The 16,863-nt window shown below is 38.6% G+C and overlaps 1 protein-coding gene across 1 annotated transcript in view; it reads right to left on the reverse strand.

The window, feature by feature from the left end:
• LOC142341694 (LRP2-binding protein-like) overlaps positions 1–16,863 on the reverse strand; it is a 48,284-nt gene that overhangs the window by 23,569 nt on the left and 7,852 nt on the right. Inside the window, exons 5-6 of the mRNA XM_075392848.1 lie at positions 14,629–14,771; positions 14,428–14,479 (exon numbers count right to left, since the gene is read on the reverse strand). Of these exons, the coding sequence (XP_075248963.1) occupies positions 14,428–14,479; positions 14,629–14,771 (195 nt within the window). The remainder of the gene's footprint in view (positions 1–14,427; positions 14,480–14,628; positions 14,772–16,863) is intronic.

Below are 16,863 nucleotides of genomic sequence, written 5' to 3' on the forward strand. Positions count from 1 at the left end.
AAATACCTTTGAAAGTAAGAATTGATGTTTTCAAGTCAGTTGTACTCTCTCATCTTTCTTTCAGTGGAGTATTCCTCCAAAGTCTTACAGTGAAAAACATAAACCGCAGAAACAGGCAAATTAACTGGGGAATAAAAGTTTGTTATTTTCGTCAAAGATATGACCACTCCATTGATCTTCTCATTAAGGATCGTATCCTGCCAGCCGAATTGTTTATCTCAGAAGTTAGCCTAATGAAGCTACAAACAGATATAAAACAATGGGAAACATCCGAAAATTTTAAAATGTTTACTAGTCGCCATAACGCCAGACAGAACAAGAGAACAAATCAAATTATTATAAAAAAAACGAAAACGAAGTGGAGTAACAAATCTTTAATCTTGAAAAGCGTTCAAAAGTGGAACAAATTGCCCTCTTCAATAAGAACTTTTAACAGTAAAACTTGCTATAAAAATGTTTTAACCGAGTTTTTGCTCGGTCAACACAGGAAAGTACCCGTTAATAGACAAATAGGAGTCTTCAAATCCTATTTTAACCTATAAAAACGAACAGGCACAATTTGAAGATTACTATATTAATAACAATGCTGATTATTTATTGAACATTTTAGAGCATGTAGATATCTAACCTTAGGGTTATAGTCTGAGTAATTTACATGTTTCAAAAAAAAGAAATGACGAACAGAACAAGAGTAAACTTAAGACGTTCGACGTCCAGTGAAATTATTATAATTCTTGCGTCTACACTAGGCACGCAGAAATACGCAGCAGTTTGGAAGTTCAATTTACTATTGTTTGATTATGGTTGGCAAATATACGTAGTAAATCAGCTTATATGAATAGTGTAAATTACCCGCCAAGGCTTGATCTGGATTTGTGAAAATAGCTCGAAGTTAGCGCATGTGCTTTCTCACTTTTAACTTTTGCGGTCATGCCGAAATAAATAATCATAATGGAGAAAGTAAAGAATTTATCTAGCTTGGTGTAATCAAATCAAAAAGATACGTTGTTGCTTCCGTGCTTCCCAAGGCAAAGATGTTCAGTTGATATGAGTGTTAAATAATTACCCGTAGGTTGGTGGCAGAGTAAATCGGCCGTGAATCAGTATAGATACATTCTGTTTTTTTTGGATGGCCAGTACTCTGTTCATGTCTCAATTTACACGGGCCAGTCTTGATTTTTGAGTAAAATTTACTGTATTCAAAATAGTATGCTCGGCATAATTCCCGCCAACAAGGTTTGCTTTACATGCGATTCGAATTTCCGCGTGGGTACTTGTAACATTTTAACATTTAGTTTGCGTAGCAGGTCGTAATTACTAAGCTAAATGGGCTTTGTGGTAATTGCATACAAACTAGCTTATATATAAATCGTGTGTATACTACTGTAGTAATTACCAGTTATAATCTACAAAAGTATGATATTATTCTGCTCAGGTCTAATTTTAGGCTATGAGTACATTTCAGAATGTACAGGATAAGTTTAACCTGGGTTATCTCTATGACCTCCAAATAATCATAATGAAGAAGAACTGCACATAAAGAAAAAATTCTGGAGATACAATGCTTCAGAACTGAATTAAGTTTTTACACTTGAAATCTGCTGGTTCAGCGCTGAAATGCTCTGCCACTCGAGACCGAGTAATAGAAACATCTCTTAATTATATATTAAACACAGCAAAAGTTATTTTGAGATGTGAGAAAATAATGCGTGACAAAAAAACACGTCAAAAATTGTCATCAGAAATGATTTGCCAATTGGGTAATTTGTTATTCGGAATTTATAAAGGAGTAAATAAAAATCGAACCCAAGAATTGTGGATTGAGGAGAAATAAAAATTCAGTGGAAAACAAGCGAATATTAAAAATGTTGACTAATATAAAAAAGCATAGTCTGACAGCCCACAATTTTTTATGTTTTTGATGTATTGATTTGTTGAATTTTATTCTATGATAAAATGAAAAATCAATTTTTGTTTTCTTAAAATAACAAATTTTCGAAATTCTACTTCACCAGATTGATTTAGTTTTTATGAGTTGTTAAAAGATACCATTTCCAGTTCTCAACTCCAAAGATAAAATTGTGCACGTGCTCCTAAAACAAAGAGTTACCCCCATAAAATTCCACCCACCAAAAGAGGCATTGGAAAAATAGGAAAAGCCAAATTGTTCTACGCTGAATTAAAGTAAAACCAGCTGCTGGCTCCAGACAAATTATATTTGATGTTATGAAACTTGTAAGCTGCAACAAAAATAAGCCAATGAGAATGTTTTTCCACTTTTAACACAGCTCGCTATTATGGTTTGAGTTATATTTTGGATTTAAAAAATGTGATCTAACAAAGGGGATGTCATTAACTACATCTATAACTCTGCTTAAAGTTGTTAATCATCAATTCAAATTGTCTTGGTGTGTTATCTTGGTCTTACTCATTTTTGCACGTTCTATTTACAAATTACGGCTCTGACTGTTCAAAAGTCAAGTTCATTTTGAGTTCATATTTTGGATTTAAAAAATGTGATCTAACAAAGGGGATGTCATTAACTACATCTATAACTCTGCTTAAAGTTGTTAATCAGCAATTCAAATTGTCTTGGTGTGTTATCTTGGTCTTACTCATTTTTGCACGTTCTATTTACAAATTACGGCTCTGACTGTTCAAAAGTCAAGTTCATTTTGAGTTCATTACAGTCCCCCTCGTTTTGGCGTTGAAGTTAAAACCTAAAGGGCTAATGATTTGTTAAAAGTTGTCAATGTGGTTACTGCTTAATAAATTTGTGTCCTGTTTCGACGTTGTGATCCGTTTCTTAGTCGTCAAATACTAGTGCTAACTTGTTTACTGGTCTTGTTTGTTTCCCGAACCCAGTTCTGATTTCACAAGATCTAACTTTTCCATCATTGCTGTGAGACGACTTTTGCACAATACCGACGGGCCAAATACCCCGTGGAGTCATGTCTTCCAATATCCATACAAGGCTACCAACTTCGAGAGGCTTCTGGTCTTTTATCCATTTGGGTCTCCTTGCCATTGTGGGTATGAATTCGCGCAGGAGTCGTGTCCAAAATTGAAGTGAAAGGGTAATACATTTCTTCCAGTCCTTGTTGTAATCTTTAGTGATTGACAATATTGACGGCAAACGTTTGTGAGGTCGACCGATAAGGAAATGGTTAGGCGTGATCGGTTGATAAGACAAACCATTGTCTGGGACGTAAGTCAGAGGCCTGCTGTTCAAGATTTCTTCGACTTGAGTTAGGAACGACTGAAATGTTTCTCCGGTCAACATTTGAGAGCCAATCACTGAGTAGAGAATTCATTTTGAGGCCCGCAAGAGTCTTTCCCATGCTCCCCCGAAGTGGGAGGCGTATGGTGGGATGAACTTCCATTCGATGGTCTCTTTGAGTAATCGGTCACTGATTTTCTGGTGGTCGAATTGGTTTGTTTTTGAAATGAGTTCACGAGAAGCGCCAACGAAATTTCTTACTTTATCAGAGACAATGAGGTGAGGGTTTCCTCGACGGGCAGTAAACCTCAGTATCGCTTGAATAAAGGAATCAGTGCTTAAATGGTAAGCTGGTTCTAGATGAACGGCTCTTGTGGTAAGGCAATTGAAGATGCAAGCGTATCGTTTTGGATACAAGTTGTCGCTGGCCTTTATAGCGAAAGGACCAAAAAATCTACACCCGTATTTTGAAAAAAGTTTTCAATATTTGGAATTCTAAAGTCTGACAGAGGTGCCATTTGAGGTTGCAATGCTACTGCTTTTTGTCGACGGCAATCGAAACATCGGTTGATTATTGTTCGTAAGGTGGAGCGAAGGCTGATTACAATAAAAGACTGTTGAACAATGAAACGGCAATGGTCGAGTCCTGTATGTTCATTGTGGTTGTGAATATCTCTAAGCATTGGAAAAGTTATATGTTCTTTGCCACTTAGGATTAATGGGTTTTGTAAGTTTTCTTCCAGTTGATTTGCATTGGCAAGACGTCCATTAGCTCTTATAACTCCGTCGTCGGAAATGAAGGGCAAGGTCTTTGCAAAGACAATCTAGCTCTTCCTCAAATGAGAGTTCTTGAGATTGCCTAAGTAGTTAAATTTTGCTCATATTGACTTTCTTTATGGTCAAGTGGAAACTCTTCGTTGTAGTTTTGACTTTGCTGATAAATAAAATTACAAATGCGAGAACGCATTTAAGTTTTTCAAAGCTTGAGAACTGCTTTGGGTCAATCAGTGGCTAGTTTGCCCTTGAGAGAGCCATTGAAGCTGGTAAAGGGTAATTTGGCACTTTAGTCGGAGGCCAATTTGTTGGGTCATGTTTCAAGAAAAGTGGCCCGTTAAACCAACGACATTCCGGTTTGAACTCGTTTAAATTCAACCCTCGTGTTCCGTCGTCAGCTGGATTCATGACACCTGGAACATAACACCAGTCTGATGGTGAAGTTGTTTCAAGAATTTCTGCAACTGTGTTTGCTACATACATTTTTGTGTCTTTCTTTGGAGTTGTAAATCCATTGTAGGGTCGTTGCGCTATCCGACCAAAATGTCGTTTTGCTTATTGTTACATCGAGCTGTTGCTTTATGAAAAAGGCTACCCGAACTCCGATAACAGCTGTTTCCAGTTCTAGTTTAGGTATGCTTTGCTATCGAATCGTGGCAACTTTTGCTTTTCCCATAATAAAATTGATTGAACAAGTTGAATCTGTATACTCTGTTTTTAAATATGCTACGGCACACATTGCTGTCAGAGAAGCGTCGCAAAAGATATGAAGAGTTGATTCTTTAGGGGTCTTTTTCTCCTCGAACAGAAATCGTGGTTTTTCGATGCTGGAAATGTTTCTGATTTCTGTCATAAGAGACTTCAGGGTTGCATCAAAACTGTTAGGTGAAAGGTTGTCCCATTGTTTTCTTAAACGCCAGACGTCCTGCATGATTGTTTTTAACCGCACTGTGAAGGGCGCAATAAACCCAATTGGGTCATAGATGGATGAAACACTATTCAAAATGTTTCTCTGGGTGGGTTTCTCTAGATCCACTTTTTAAAATGTTTTGCTGTTTATAACGAAAGAGTCTCTAGACACAGACCACTGTATTCCTAATACTCTCTCGGTATCAGTTGTTGATGTCTGTTCTTCTCTTTCTCCGAGTTTTGGAATAGGTGGCAGAATGGTAGACTCTTTTGTATCGTTAGGATTCTGGTCTTCTTTAGAGACTTCATTGTTTCAAGTGAATTGGAAGATCACTTGGTTAAATTGAAACCTCCTAGCAAAAGTAAATTTTTCAGATCCTTTGAAATGGAAATTGTTTCTTCGACTGTGTCTGTTGCGTGATACAGGTCAACCATGTAAAAGGAACGTAAGACTGCCTTGGCTGCTGAAGGGTACTGCTGACAGTTGTCCTCCGCTGTTCGTCGTAAGGCATTGCTCCAAAAATGTGCCTTCTTAATTGGAAACAAATTGGCTTTTCGCCTTCCTTCCACAGAAATCTTAAAAACTTCTGGTCCTGTGGTCGAACACCTACTTGCATAAACATGCCTTCAATATCCGCAGATATCGCAACTTTTTTCTGCCTGAACCTGCAGATAACACCGGTCAACTTTTGCATCAAGTCAGGCCCTGGCATGAGTTGGATATTTACTGAGAAACCATGATATTTTGATGCTGCAATCACAACTTTTCTTATTTTTGCTTTGTTAGGGTTTATGACAGGTTGATGCGGAACTTGCCAAATTTTTGGAGTCGTTTTATCTAGTGGAACCTCTTTAATTTAGCCTTTTTTCATATCTTCGTCGATTGTTTCCGTTTATTTCTCTAACAATTCCGGGTCTCTCTCAAGTCGCTTAACTAGGGCGTTGAGTTGTTTGAAGGCTAGAGAGAAGTTATTTGGCAGGTCGGGTTTCTTTTCCATATAAGCCTAACATGGCATTGTCCTTCCTTGAACTCTAAGGTAGATTCCAAAGTGTCTGATGCGCGTTTATCGGTCTCTGATTTTGTGACGTCCTTATTGGACGGCAAGTTTTCAACGTTGTACCAGCTGAGTACTTCGTTGTACAGAGTGTCGTCAATTTCGTAGCACTCTCTAGACTCACTTTTGACAATTTGAGACTGGCAAGTTACTGCTGAAGGTAGATCAGTTTTCCCTGACGCAGTCCATCCAAGTTCTGTTTGAATAGCTCTTGCGGTATTTGGAGGACCATAGTGAATCTCTCTAGGTGCAATGAGATCAAAACTGTCACATCCAATCAAAATAGAGATCTGGTTGATATCGACGTCGGGGTATGTAATGTGTTTCAAGTGATAAAATTCCTGACGCACTTTTCGAATCCATTCTAAATTATATTGGGGAAACTCTATGTCGGCCGAAACCTGAACGTCTTCTGTATCAAAAGTCTGATTAGAACTCATTCCGTTAATCGAAAGGTTAACGTTGGTGAAATTCAGACCTTTTGTTCCATGAATTCCTTTGTGTAGTTCTGTGTGTTGGTTTTTCTCGTCAAGAACGATTCCAAGTGCGGAAGCGGTTTTCGGTAACATCATTGATACGACGCTTCCATTGTCCAGAAAGGCGTACGTGTTTACTGACTTACCATCCCTTGAGAGTGTTACGGGTAGTATCTGAAGGAGTGAAGGACGTTCGGCTGATCCAGCGGTACTGCAATGAGTTGAGTTTGCTGACTGACTAGACTCATCGTGTAAGTGTGTAAGATGACGTTTGTGACAACTTCTGCAACTCTGCGTAGAAAGGCACTCCTTTGAAGAGTGTCCCAATTTCAGGCAATTGAAACAGGCTTTGCGTTGATGGATGGCGTCCTTACGCTGCTTAACGGGCATGTTTTTGAATTTTTCGCACATGTAAATTCTTTCGTTGCCGTCCTCGAACAGACATTTTGAAGCTCTGTTGGTTTGAGGAACATTTTGGTCTTCTAATTGTTACTGCTGTTTTCTGAAACTCTTGAACTGTCTTTGGTGTTGGCTATGTTCTTTGTTAAATTTCAAAGTTGTCCTCATGGAGGAACTCTTGTCTTGCGTGGATACATATCTTGATGTTCCTTGGATGAGACTTGGATCATATCTAGAGTGATTGTTCCCATATTGTGAAAGATTTGTTGAGTCATTTTTGAACAACTTGTTTCGAGAAAAAGGTTCTAAATTCTCGAGTGTTTGCTCTAGTCAACTAGTTGGCTATAAGGTAATTTCTGTGTTGCAACTTGGATATTCATTGTTGATTTGAGGTCGTGTTCTTATTCCAAGCGTGTAAAAGTATTCACCAAGTCGTTTATAAAAATGCTAAAATTGTCAAAATTTTTGGGTCGCTGGGCTGACGGGCTTGGAAACGAAGCAAGTTTTTCTAAATACGCGTTTACGATGACGCTAGGCTTGCCACACTTTTTCTTCAGGTCGGCCAGGGCTTGGTGATAGCATTGACCATTGCAACCGTAGCCTTTAACTGAGCTCTTTGCTTGTCCAGTGAGAAGTGATTGTAGGTGCGTCATCTTTTCTGTAGTGCTGAGCGGCCTCGAGTCAATGACAGACTCAAATAACTGTATCCAATTTGTCCAAGATAGTGGATTGCCATTAAAAGTGTCAAGTTTTAGTGTCGGGAGAGTTCCGGATGAGATCGGGGTAGTGATAAAATGTTGCCTATGAGCGTGATCCTGACTATTTGCCAGACCAAATGACGCTTGATGTTGTGGAAACGTAGTTTGGTCAAACAAATTTCTTGTAGTTGATGCATGGAAGGATAAATTTGATGTTTCTGTATTTTGAAACGTTGCCAGTTGATTGGAACTAAGTGTTATACCTGTTGAAGCTGATAAGGTTTCCTGTGGAATCTCTCTGTGTCCTGATTCGCTTTCTAGTGTTAGTTGTTGGATGTTTGTTGGAAATCTTGTTTGTGTATCCGTTGAACTGTTGACAAGATCAGAACTGACTTTTAATTTTCTCCGAATCAAGTTAAGATTTCTGCGGGAGTTGCGTTTATCTATGAACTGACAATGTTGTGATTGGTCTAGATTGAGTAGGAGGAACTCATTAGTCTTTTCTAGCTCATATAATAACTGCTGAACTTCCTTTTCTCTTTCTGTGAATTCGTCGTATGACAGATTATCGTCAGCTGAAATGTCTTCGGTCAGATTGTTTATGCTCGATTCGCAATATTTGTGAAAACTACGCTGACTCTCAACAGTTTTGGCAGGTATGATGAACTTTTATATATAAAACTCCGTAGGTGAAAGTTTTTTGTTTTAAAGAGAACGGCTGTTTTACGTGTGCTCAACAGAATGTTTGAGGCTGTGTTGGTCTATTGTAATTTCTTGCTGACGATTCGATGTTGATATTTGGTCACAAGAAATCTGAATTACTACGTTGAATATGTAAGAGATCTTTTGAATTTGGGAGATTTTTCTTGCTAACTGACCAGTGGCACCTCATGGAACCTGGGGACAGTTAGAAGACAATGCTGTCTCCACCAGCTGACCGATGGCACCTCACGGAACCTGGGGACAGCTAGTAGAGATGTTTTTGGAAGTAATCTGTTATCTCACAAGTTGTTCAAGAGGCAACTCACAGAGCCTGGTAAACATTTAAGGTAAAGAGAATTTTTGAAACTTAAGTTGAAGTAGAAACTACCAGTTTGAGTAGATGCACGAACATGAATTCCGTTTACACTCGTAAATTTTGCTGTGACCACTGTTATTCAAGGTTACGTTATAATCCTTGTACGGAATTTTTTGTTTGATGAGGTGGTGAAGGTTTGAGCGACCAGATTCGTTAAGGTGAAGATGATCTTCAGGATTGAAGTATTTAGCGCCTGATATGTGCTGACTGATTCCTCTCTATTTCCAGTTGACTGAGGGTTTGTGACTACGATTTCTGTGGGACACTTTCTCGAGGATTTGTTTAACGGCTGCTGATTGCTGTTTGTTTTCGTTTCGTTCTGGTATTCCTAGGAGGCATACTTCTTTGGTTCGTTTGGTCAAAAAATTTGCGAGTTCAATCAACTAATTTGCGATGTCAATTGGTGTCTTGTCTGAAGGTTTGCAGCAGTTATACAAGTCGTTACCGCCAATAAACAGTATAAATTTACAGTACTGATTGATAGGGGAACAAAGTTATATACGTCTTTGATGGTTGCGCCGGGAAAAGATAGGATATTCAGGTTTCCAGATTCGAAATGTCTTCCCTGTGAATCTGTGAACAAAATGAACTTCGTTTTTGAAGACTTGAAAAGATGATATCGCATGTCACAAATAATCAATGGGCATCAAGACAATAAGTGAGTTATGATGTAGAAGAAAGATTCTGGATGCCCAGTTGAAGTGGATTTGAGTTGCTGCTGCTGGAAATCCTAGTTAGCCAGGAAAACTGCTGCTGTATGCTGCTCTGGGCTGCTCTGCTGGTGAAAAATCCTGGTTGGCCAGGAAAACTAGGCTGGGGAATGCCGCTTGTTATTGCTTGCTGCTGCTGACAAACCTGGTTAGCCAGGAAAACTGCTGCAAAATGCTGCCGCTGGTTTGTAGCTGCTGAAGGGTAATCCTGTTTGGCCAGGAAAACTAAGCTGGGGAAAGACGCTTGTCGCTGCTTGCTGCTGCTAGGAAACCTGGTTAGCCAGGAAAACTTCTGCAGATTGCTGCTGCTGGTTGGTGGCTGTTGGTGAGGAATCCTGGTTGGCCAGGAAAAGCTAGGCTCGGAAATTCCGCTTGTGGGTGGGGATGCAGAGTGACCGGACAGGAAACGTTGTTTGGGTAGACCGAAATTTGGTTTTGGCGCCTCCACTGCCTGGTTGGGGGGTGCTGTCCGTAAATCACGGGGTTTAACCTCTGAGGGTGGGTTAGGTAGACCGAAATTTGGCTGGGGTTCCTCCACTCCCTGGATGGGGGGTGCTGTCCTTAAACCACGGGGTCTGACCTCTGAGGGTGGGCTGGGTAGACCAAAAATTTGCTGGGGTTCCTCCACTCCCTAGTCGGGGGGTGTTGTCCGTAAACCACTGGGTTCGACCTCTGGGGGTGGGCTTGGTAGACCGAAAGTTGGCTGGGGTTCCTCCGCTCCCTGGTTGGGGGTTGCCGTCCGTTAACCACGGGATTCGACCTCTGAGGATAGGTTGAGTAGACCAAAAGTTGGCTGGGATTCCTCCGCTCCCTGGGTGGGGGGTGCCGTCCGATAACCACGGGGTTCGACCTCTGAGGGTGGGCTGGGTAGACCAAAATTTGGCTGGGATTCCTCCGCTCCCTGGGTGGGGGTGCCGTCCGTAAACCAAGGGGTTCGACCTCTGAGGTTGGGTTGGGTAGACCGAAACTTGGCTGGGGTACCTCCACTGCCTGCGTGGGGGTACTGTCCGTAAAAAACGGCGGGGTGTTAGAACAATATTGGAAAAGAAATTGATGTGGGTGCTATGGCTTTGGACTTAGCTTCGAGTGTTGGCAGGCTGTAGTCAAGTGTTCGTGCCTTCTAACGTTGGTGCGCCATGTCATTAACTACATCTATAACTCTGCTTAAAGTTGTTAATCATCAATTCATATTGTCTTGGTGTGTTATCTTGGTCTTACTCATTTTTGCACGTTCTATTTACAAATTACGGCTCTGACTGTTCAAAAGTCAAGTTCATTTTGAGTTCATATTTTGGATTTAAAAAATGTGATCTAACAAAGGGGATGTCATTAACTACATCTATAACTCTGCTTAAAGTTGTTAATCATCAATTCAAATTGTCTTGGTGTGTTATCTTGGTCTTACTCATTTTTGCACGTTCTATTTGCAAATTATGGCTCTAACTGTTCAAAAGTCAAGTTCATTATGAGTTCATTACATGGGAGAAAAGTAAGCTCTAACTGATTATTTAATGATTGTTTAAAAAAAGATGAAAAATCATTGATTACTCACAATGAATTCTCATTTTTCTTCAAACAATCAATGATAATCAGTTAGAGCTTACTTTTATCGCATTTGTTAAATCACATTTTTAAAATCCAAAATGAACGCAAAAAATAATAGTGAACATGTTAAAAGTGAAAAAAATTCTCATGGGCTTATTTTCGTTGAAAATTTGGCGGCGATTAAAAAATTTTGGCTAATTCAAAAAAGCATAGTGAAGGCTAGGCCACAATTTCTTATGCTTTGGTATAGGGATTTGTTGAAACTTATTCTGTGCTAAAATGAAAAGCCGATGGTTGTTTTCTTGAAAAAAAACGAATTGTTGAAATTCTGCTTCACCAGAGCGATTTAGTTTTTTGAGTTTGTGAATGATATCTTTTCAGTTCTCAATTCCAAAGATTAAAATGTCCAAATGCCTCTAAAACAAAAAATTACCCCTGGAATTTTGTTCCACCCACCAAATAGCGAACTGTGTCAAAAGTGAATAAATTCTCATGCGCCTTTTTCCGTTGAAAATTGGCAGCGAACTTTGTAAACAACACATTAATAACATAATATTGAAAAATAGGACAAATTATTCAACGTCTTGTTTTTTTTGGTGTTACGAAGGAATTTGACAACCACTTCGGCAATCGACAAAGCTTTTCATGGGATTACTATGTTCATCATGGGATTACTATGTTGTGAACCAGAATGACTCTCAAACATCTAAATTATAGAAAAAACATAGAACATCTAGATTTCAGTTGGTATGAAAGTTGATCCGGGAGGTTGCTGGAGTAGCAGCCAAATAAACTGGCGTGCCATTTAATTGCAGATAGAAACAAAAACAACAACATAAATTAAAAGAATTATAGACACCGCTCAAAAAATTGTGTTCAAACATTTAGTGACAATTTAATAAACCTTGTTGAAATTCGCTCCCGGAAAGCCTTTTCATAATAGGTTTGACTGCACGGACGAATTACTCTGACCTTAAATTTATTCAATTTAAACTTCAGTTTCAAAGTGCAGAAGTCATTTTATTGAGTGAGGTTCTTATGATCAAATTCCAATCACACAAATGACCTAAAAGCGTTTTTTGCTAGAGAGAGTAAGGAAAGACGTCACTAAGGCAAAAATCGTTAGTGACAGAAAGAAGTCATTCAGAAAGTTTAATTTTTTCAACTTTGTGGTGTAAACAAATGTAAAACGAAAAAAGAGCGAGCGTCAGACGACGAAACAAAAACCATAGCAGGACAACTCCTGACGTATAAGTCAAGGATTTTTTATTGACTAAACAAAAAACTAGACCTAGGATGAACTGTGACCAAATAGGAAAAATCATTTTAAAAAATTTTATCGAAAAGCTGGAAAACACCGAAAAAAATCAAAACGAGAATGCCTCGTCCGAACAAATTTAACTAGCGAGAAAGCAAACTTTTGTTCATACACCGTTTTATCACTCTACTTAAAAACTAGAAAAAAAGATTTACACTGCAATTCGCTTTTACGCTCCACTTCCTGTTTCGGCGTGACCAAAATCATTGCTTCAATTGGACACAAATCATGAAAATGTGTGAATAGATTTTAAGTAGTCATAGCCGGAAGGCTTCCGGAAACGACTCGGGTTACACAATTGACTAGATTAACTAACAAAGTGAACCTCCTAATTGATAATACTAATCTATTTGAAAAAAAATGTCAGTCAAAATATCAATGGAAAAGTAACTGAAAAAAAATTAAAAAGACATGATAAAAAATTTCATTGCGAATTGCGGCTCCAAAACAACTACTTAACTAAACAACTATCAAAAACTTTTCGACACAATTAGTTCCTATTCAATAACTGAATTCCAAATAACAAAAGAGGCTACAAAATACTTCTCACAGTGGAAACCGCGGAAAGGAAAAAGGAAGGAGAGTGTCAAAGTGAATTCGACAGAACATTTGAACAAAATTGTTCACAAAATTTTGAAATTTTATTTCTCATCAATCATTTAGCAAACAACCTTTATTAATGCTTCTGATCAAGTGCTTACCCACCTAGATAATGGCGAAATTTTAATAAACAACAAAAATTTAAAGAACAAAAAAAGAACGAGGAAAAAACTAAGAAGTCCCTAAGTAAAACTGCCCTCTCTGACATTCAATGGAACCTTTTAGGAGCAAAACCATAACATAAATTCAAATTGAAGATTGAACAATGAAAACTATAGTGCAAAGATGAAAATTAGCAAAGTGATTTGAAAAAATCTTAAAAAAAACAGACAAAAATAGTTCAAGATTTGCTTTAATTTACTTAATTAACTTTAAAAAAACAACTCAAAATCAGCACCAATTATGTCTTGAAGCCAATCAAAACCACTAAGTCAGCCAATTTGATTTATATGACTCCCCAAATGCTACAAAAATATAAAGAAGAAAACAAAAATTGGTTTTTGTGAACAATACAAACATCTTTGATTGAAAAATTGGAGTTAAAACTAAAAAATGTATTGAAAATGTCAAACGTGATCAAAAGAATTTGCTACCTTATTGAAAATTCTTTCACAAATACTTTTTCCGGATAATGCTAATCTATTTGAAATATAGCATGAAAATATAGCATGAACAGGAAAATCACTCTCTGTTCTCTCTGCTCTTCAACAATTTAACCTAAACACTTTCTTTTCACGCAGTTTACTTCCTGTTTCAAGTACGCTCCAACAAAATTACTGATCAAAAAAGACGCTCCACCAATACTTTTCTTCGAGTCGGAAAAGACAGCGCCCTAATACAATTTAAATTCTTTGAATTGTAAAAAAAAACTAAGGATACTGCAAATTAGATCCGCTCACAATATAGATCCGCTCAGCTTACAGCTTCGCAGCTATAAAGAAACAAAACTGGTTTTCGTGGATAAAATCAAAAACACATACGTTAAGTTGTTAATTTTGGATATTGACACACTGGAACCTACACTTCAGATTTTTCTAATAATCGAGGGTCATATCTATCTGGGGTTGTTGTTTAGCGGTTTTTTATTGACTTGTCTTATAAATAACTAAAAACTTAAGCACAGCAATAAAAACATAGAAAACTTTTGAGCTGAATTGCACTTGCATATATCCAAGTAAAAAATGATCTCAAGACTACATTTCCACTCCTATTCTTCTAATACCTGGCTCCCAAAAGCCACAGCTAAAAAACGAATAATCGTATTTGCAACTACAAGTCCCTCTTTCATTTGCAGTGGACAACTGATCTGATCCAGCATCTTCCACAGGAGATCATAAATTTTCCATAATTCCCATTTGTTTAAAATCGAGAAACTGCTAATACTTACATAATTTACTAAACTCAAAAATGCCGTACTCCTTCCCGTTGGTGTTGAGATATAAATAACGACCTTGCCAACTTTTCCGGAAAAGTGCGCTCCAGTTTCTTTTACCTACCTATTTTTACTCAGTCTTATTTTCGAAGTCAAAAACAAATTTTCTCAAATGAGATTGAGAAATTTAGCCTCACATACGTGAACGCAAGAAAGATGACTATAGTGCTTGATAAACTATCTATAGAAAATTTATTGAGAAAATAGTTTTACCTTGGGACTCGAGACTGCCGTTGCCACAAGCCTCATTGTGCCAAAAGAACGCCTGAAAAGAACATTAAAAGCACAAGAGAAATCAAAATAGTGCTCGTTTTTAGTCTTCCAAAATTGTGTATAAAAATTGCAGTTATTTACAGGTGGCAAAGTAACAGTAGGAAATCGACTTGTATTTAGCCCGAGGCGGGTTTCTGATACCTTTTTATAGTCTAGGAAATCGTTCTGGCAGTAGAAGAGTCCAAGGGTAGTCTGTCCTCTGATGGATGCACTTGGGTTGCCATCATCTGCAGCTAGAAGGAGCCACTTCTCTGCATCCTCGTACGACTGGGGAGTCCCGGCACCTACGAAATCTTTTGATAAAACCTGATTTTATTGTTTCTCAAAATCGAGAAGCTTCATTTAATGCGCAACAAAAGTGGAAGCGGAGCACTTAAAGGTACGGGCTCTCATAATTCCTTTGAGTATATAAACATTACTTTTGTTCACAGTTGTACATCTGTCTTACAATTATCCTATATGATAACCGCCAGACATTTCACATCTCAGCATCATCTTATGATTCGGATATTTCAATTACCATTTTCTGCGAATAGTAACGATTATTTATGGGATTGTTTGCTTATTCGTTCAACCCTCGTTTGTGTGTTTCGGGTCCGGTTTCAGCAGGTGTCAACAGATAATTTTTCAGCAGCTGGTGATTATTAAATGGGGGAAAACTAATCTCATGCATTTACACAATCTCATCTCGATCGGTTAAAACACAGTAGGAGTTTTCTGAACATGTCACACAATCCTTTGCTTCCCTAGAGTGATATACGGAGAAGTTTAGAAGTGAAACCGGATCTTTTCGACAGCTGTCCCCCTTTATTACCTAGTAGAGAAATGCCCCCTTCTGTACTATACTTTAGCACAATATTACTCGTCCTACAGTTTAGATAGCCGAATATCAGTTGAGGTGCAATTGCGGACCGCTGTTCACGGCCTTGCCTCCCACGCGCTGTGGGATGTTATCCGGAACTCGCGGTTCGTTTATCGCGGCGAAGCCGCGACGCGCGTCCACCGGCCCGCCAGTCAGAAAATCTTTTCGCTTCCCGGATCTGAGTCACATACAATTTCAGCACTGAATCATAGTACTTCCATTCTGATTTTTACTCTGTCAAGAGTTCTGATGATGGCACTTATTAGACATTTCATGGTAAAATTCGTGATAAAATTCTGAATTCTCTCTGAACATAATGACCCTTTTTTCTGTAAAAACTATGTATAGGATGTGCCATTATGCTGATTTTAGTCTGCACATCATGGGAATCAGCTTTGGGAATCAGCTTTGCTCAAATCATTTCTAATGGTTTTTGGTAAAAAAAAAACGCTATAGGCAATGTAAAAATCAAATTGCTATTACTTAACTTGTTATTAACATACTTTGGAAGTATTATCTAAAAAAATGTTCCAATAACATGTTTTCCAGTTTGTTTTAGCTTCATCTATTAGTTTGCTCATTCTGCACTCCTCAGTCTGCATTCCTCATTCTCCATTCCCATTTCGTCGAGAAAATTGTATTCACTGCATGAAGGTACTCGATACCTGCTTCCTGAACTGGATTCACCGACGGCAGTTGTCAACACATGTCGGCCAGACCACATGTCCCCCCCTCGCCGTCAATCTCGAACACGAACACCGCCCCTCCCCCCCCCCACTTTACTCCCCCCACCTTTCTCCCCCCTTCGCTAAATAAATCTTCCGTACCTTCTCTCTAACATTTGAGGATTACTTGTACGTTAGTTATGAAATCGTACCTGTCAATGTCACCTCTGTTCACGATTCGAGAGGATGGCAACTTTTCCCACGGCATCTGTGTTCATGCGCGCCAACGGCTACTTTGCCGAAGGTTGCAGGTACCGTTTACCTGATTTGTAAATTTTTTAAAAACTGCTAAATTTGCACCCCCCTGCCCGCCTCGACCGCGTCATGGACAGAGCTGTTGCGATCCAGTTATCCGCGTCATGGACAGAGCTGTTGCGGTCAAGTTATCCAGTTATCCAGTTAGGTCTAATCTACGCGTTTTACAATTCAACTTCTTGTGTATATCATGCTCAGCAGAGGTACAGCAAAACTTTCCACTATATTCGAAATTTTCAGTTTTTTCTGATTTTTCTATGAACAGTATGAAAGAGGAAAATCATACTAAACAGAAAATTTGATTCTGCGTTTTGTCTGAACATAATGCAAGCTAAGTTTACTATGAGAATCTAATGAATCAGTACTGAAAGCCTCTGTCACTCGAGTCCAGGTTTGTCTTCACATTCGGTTAATTAACATAGCATAGCGTACTTTATTCCATTCCGTTTAACACACTATGCACATACGTGGAAAGTTATTAGTGGTCTCTGATTGGTTAATAAATCGCTCGCTTAAATTCTACTCAAGAATACC

The sequence above is a fragment of the Convolutriloba macropyga genome, chromosome 6 (genome assembly GCF_964194025.1).
Source record: "Convolutriloba macropyga chromosome 6, txConMacr16.3, whole genome shotgun sequence".
Lineage (NCBI taxonomy): Eukaryota > Metazoa > Xenacoelomorpha > Acoela > Convolutidae > Convolutriloba > Convolutriloba macropyga.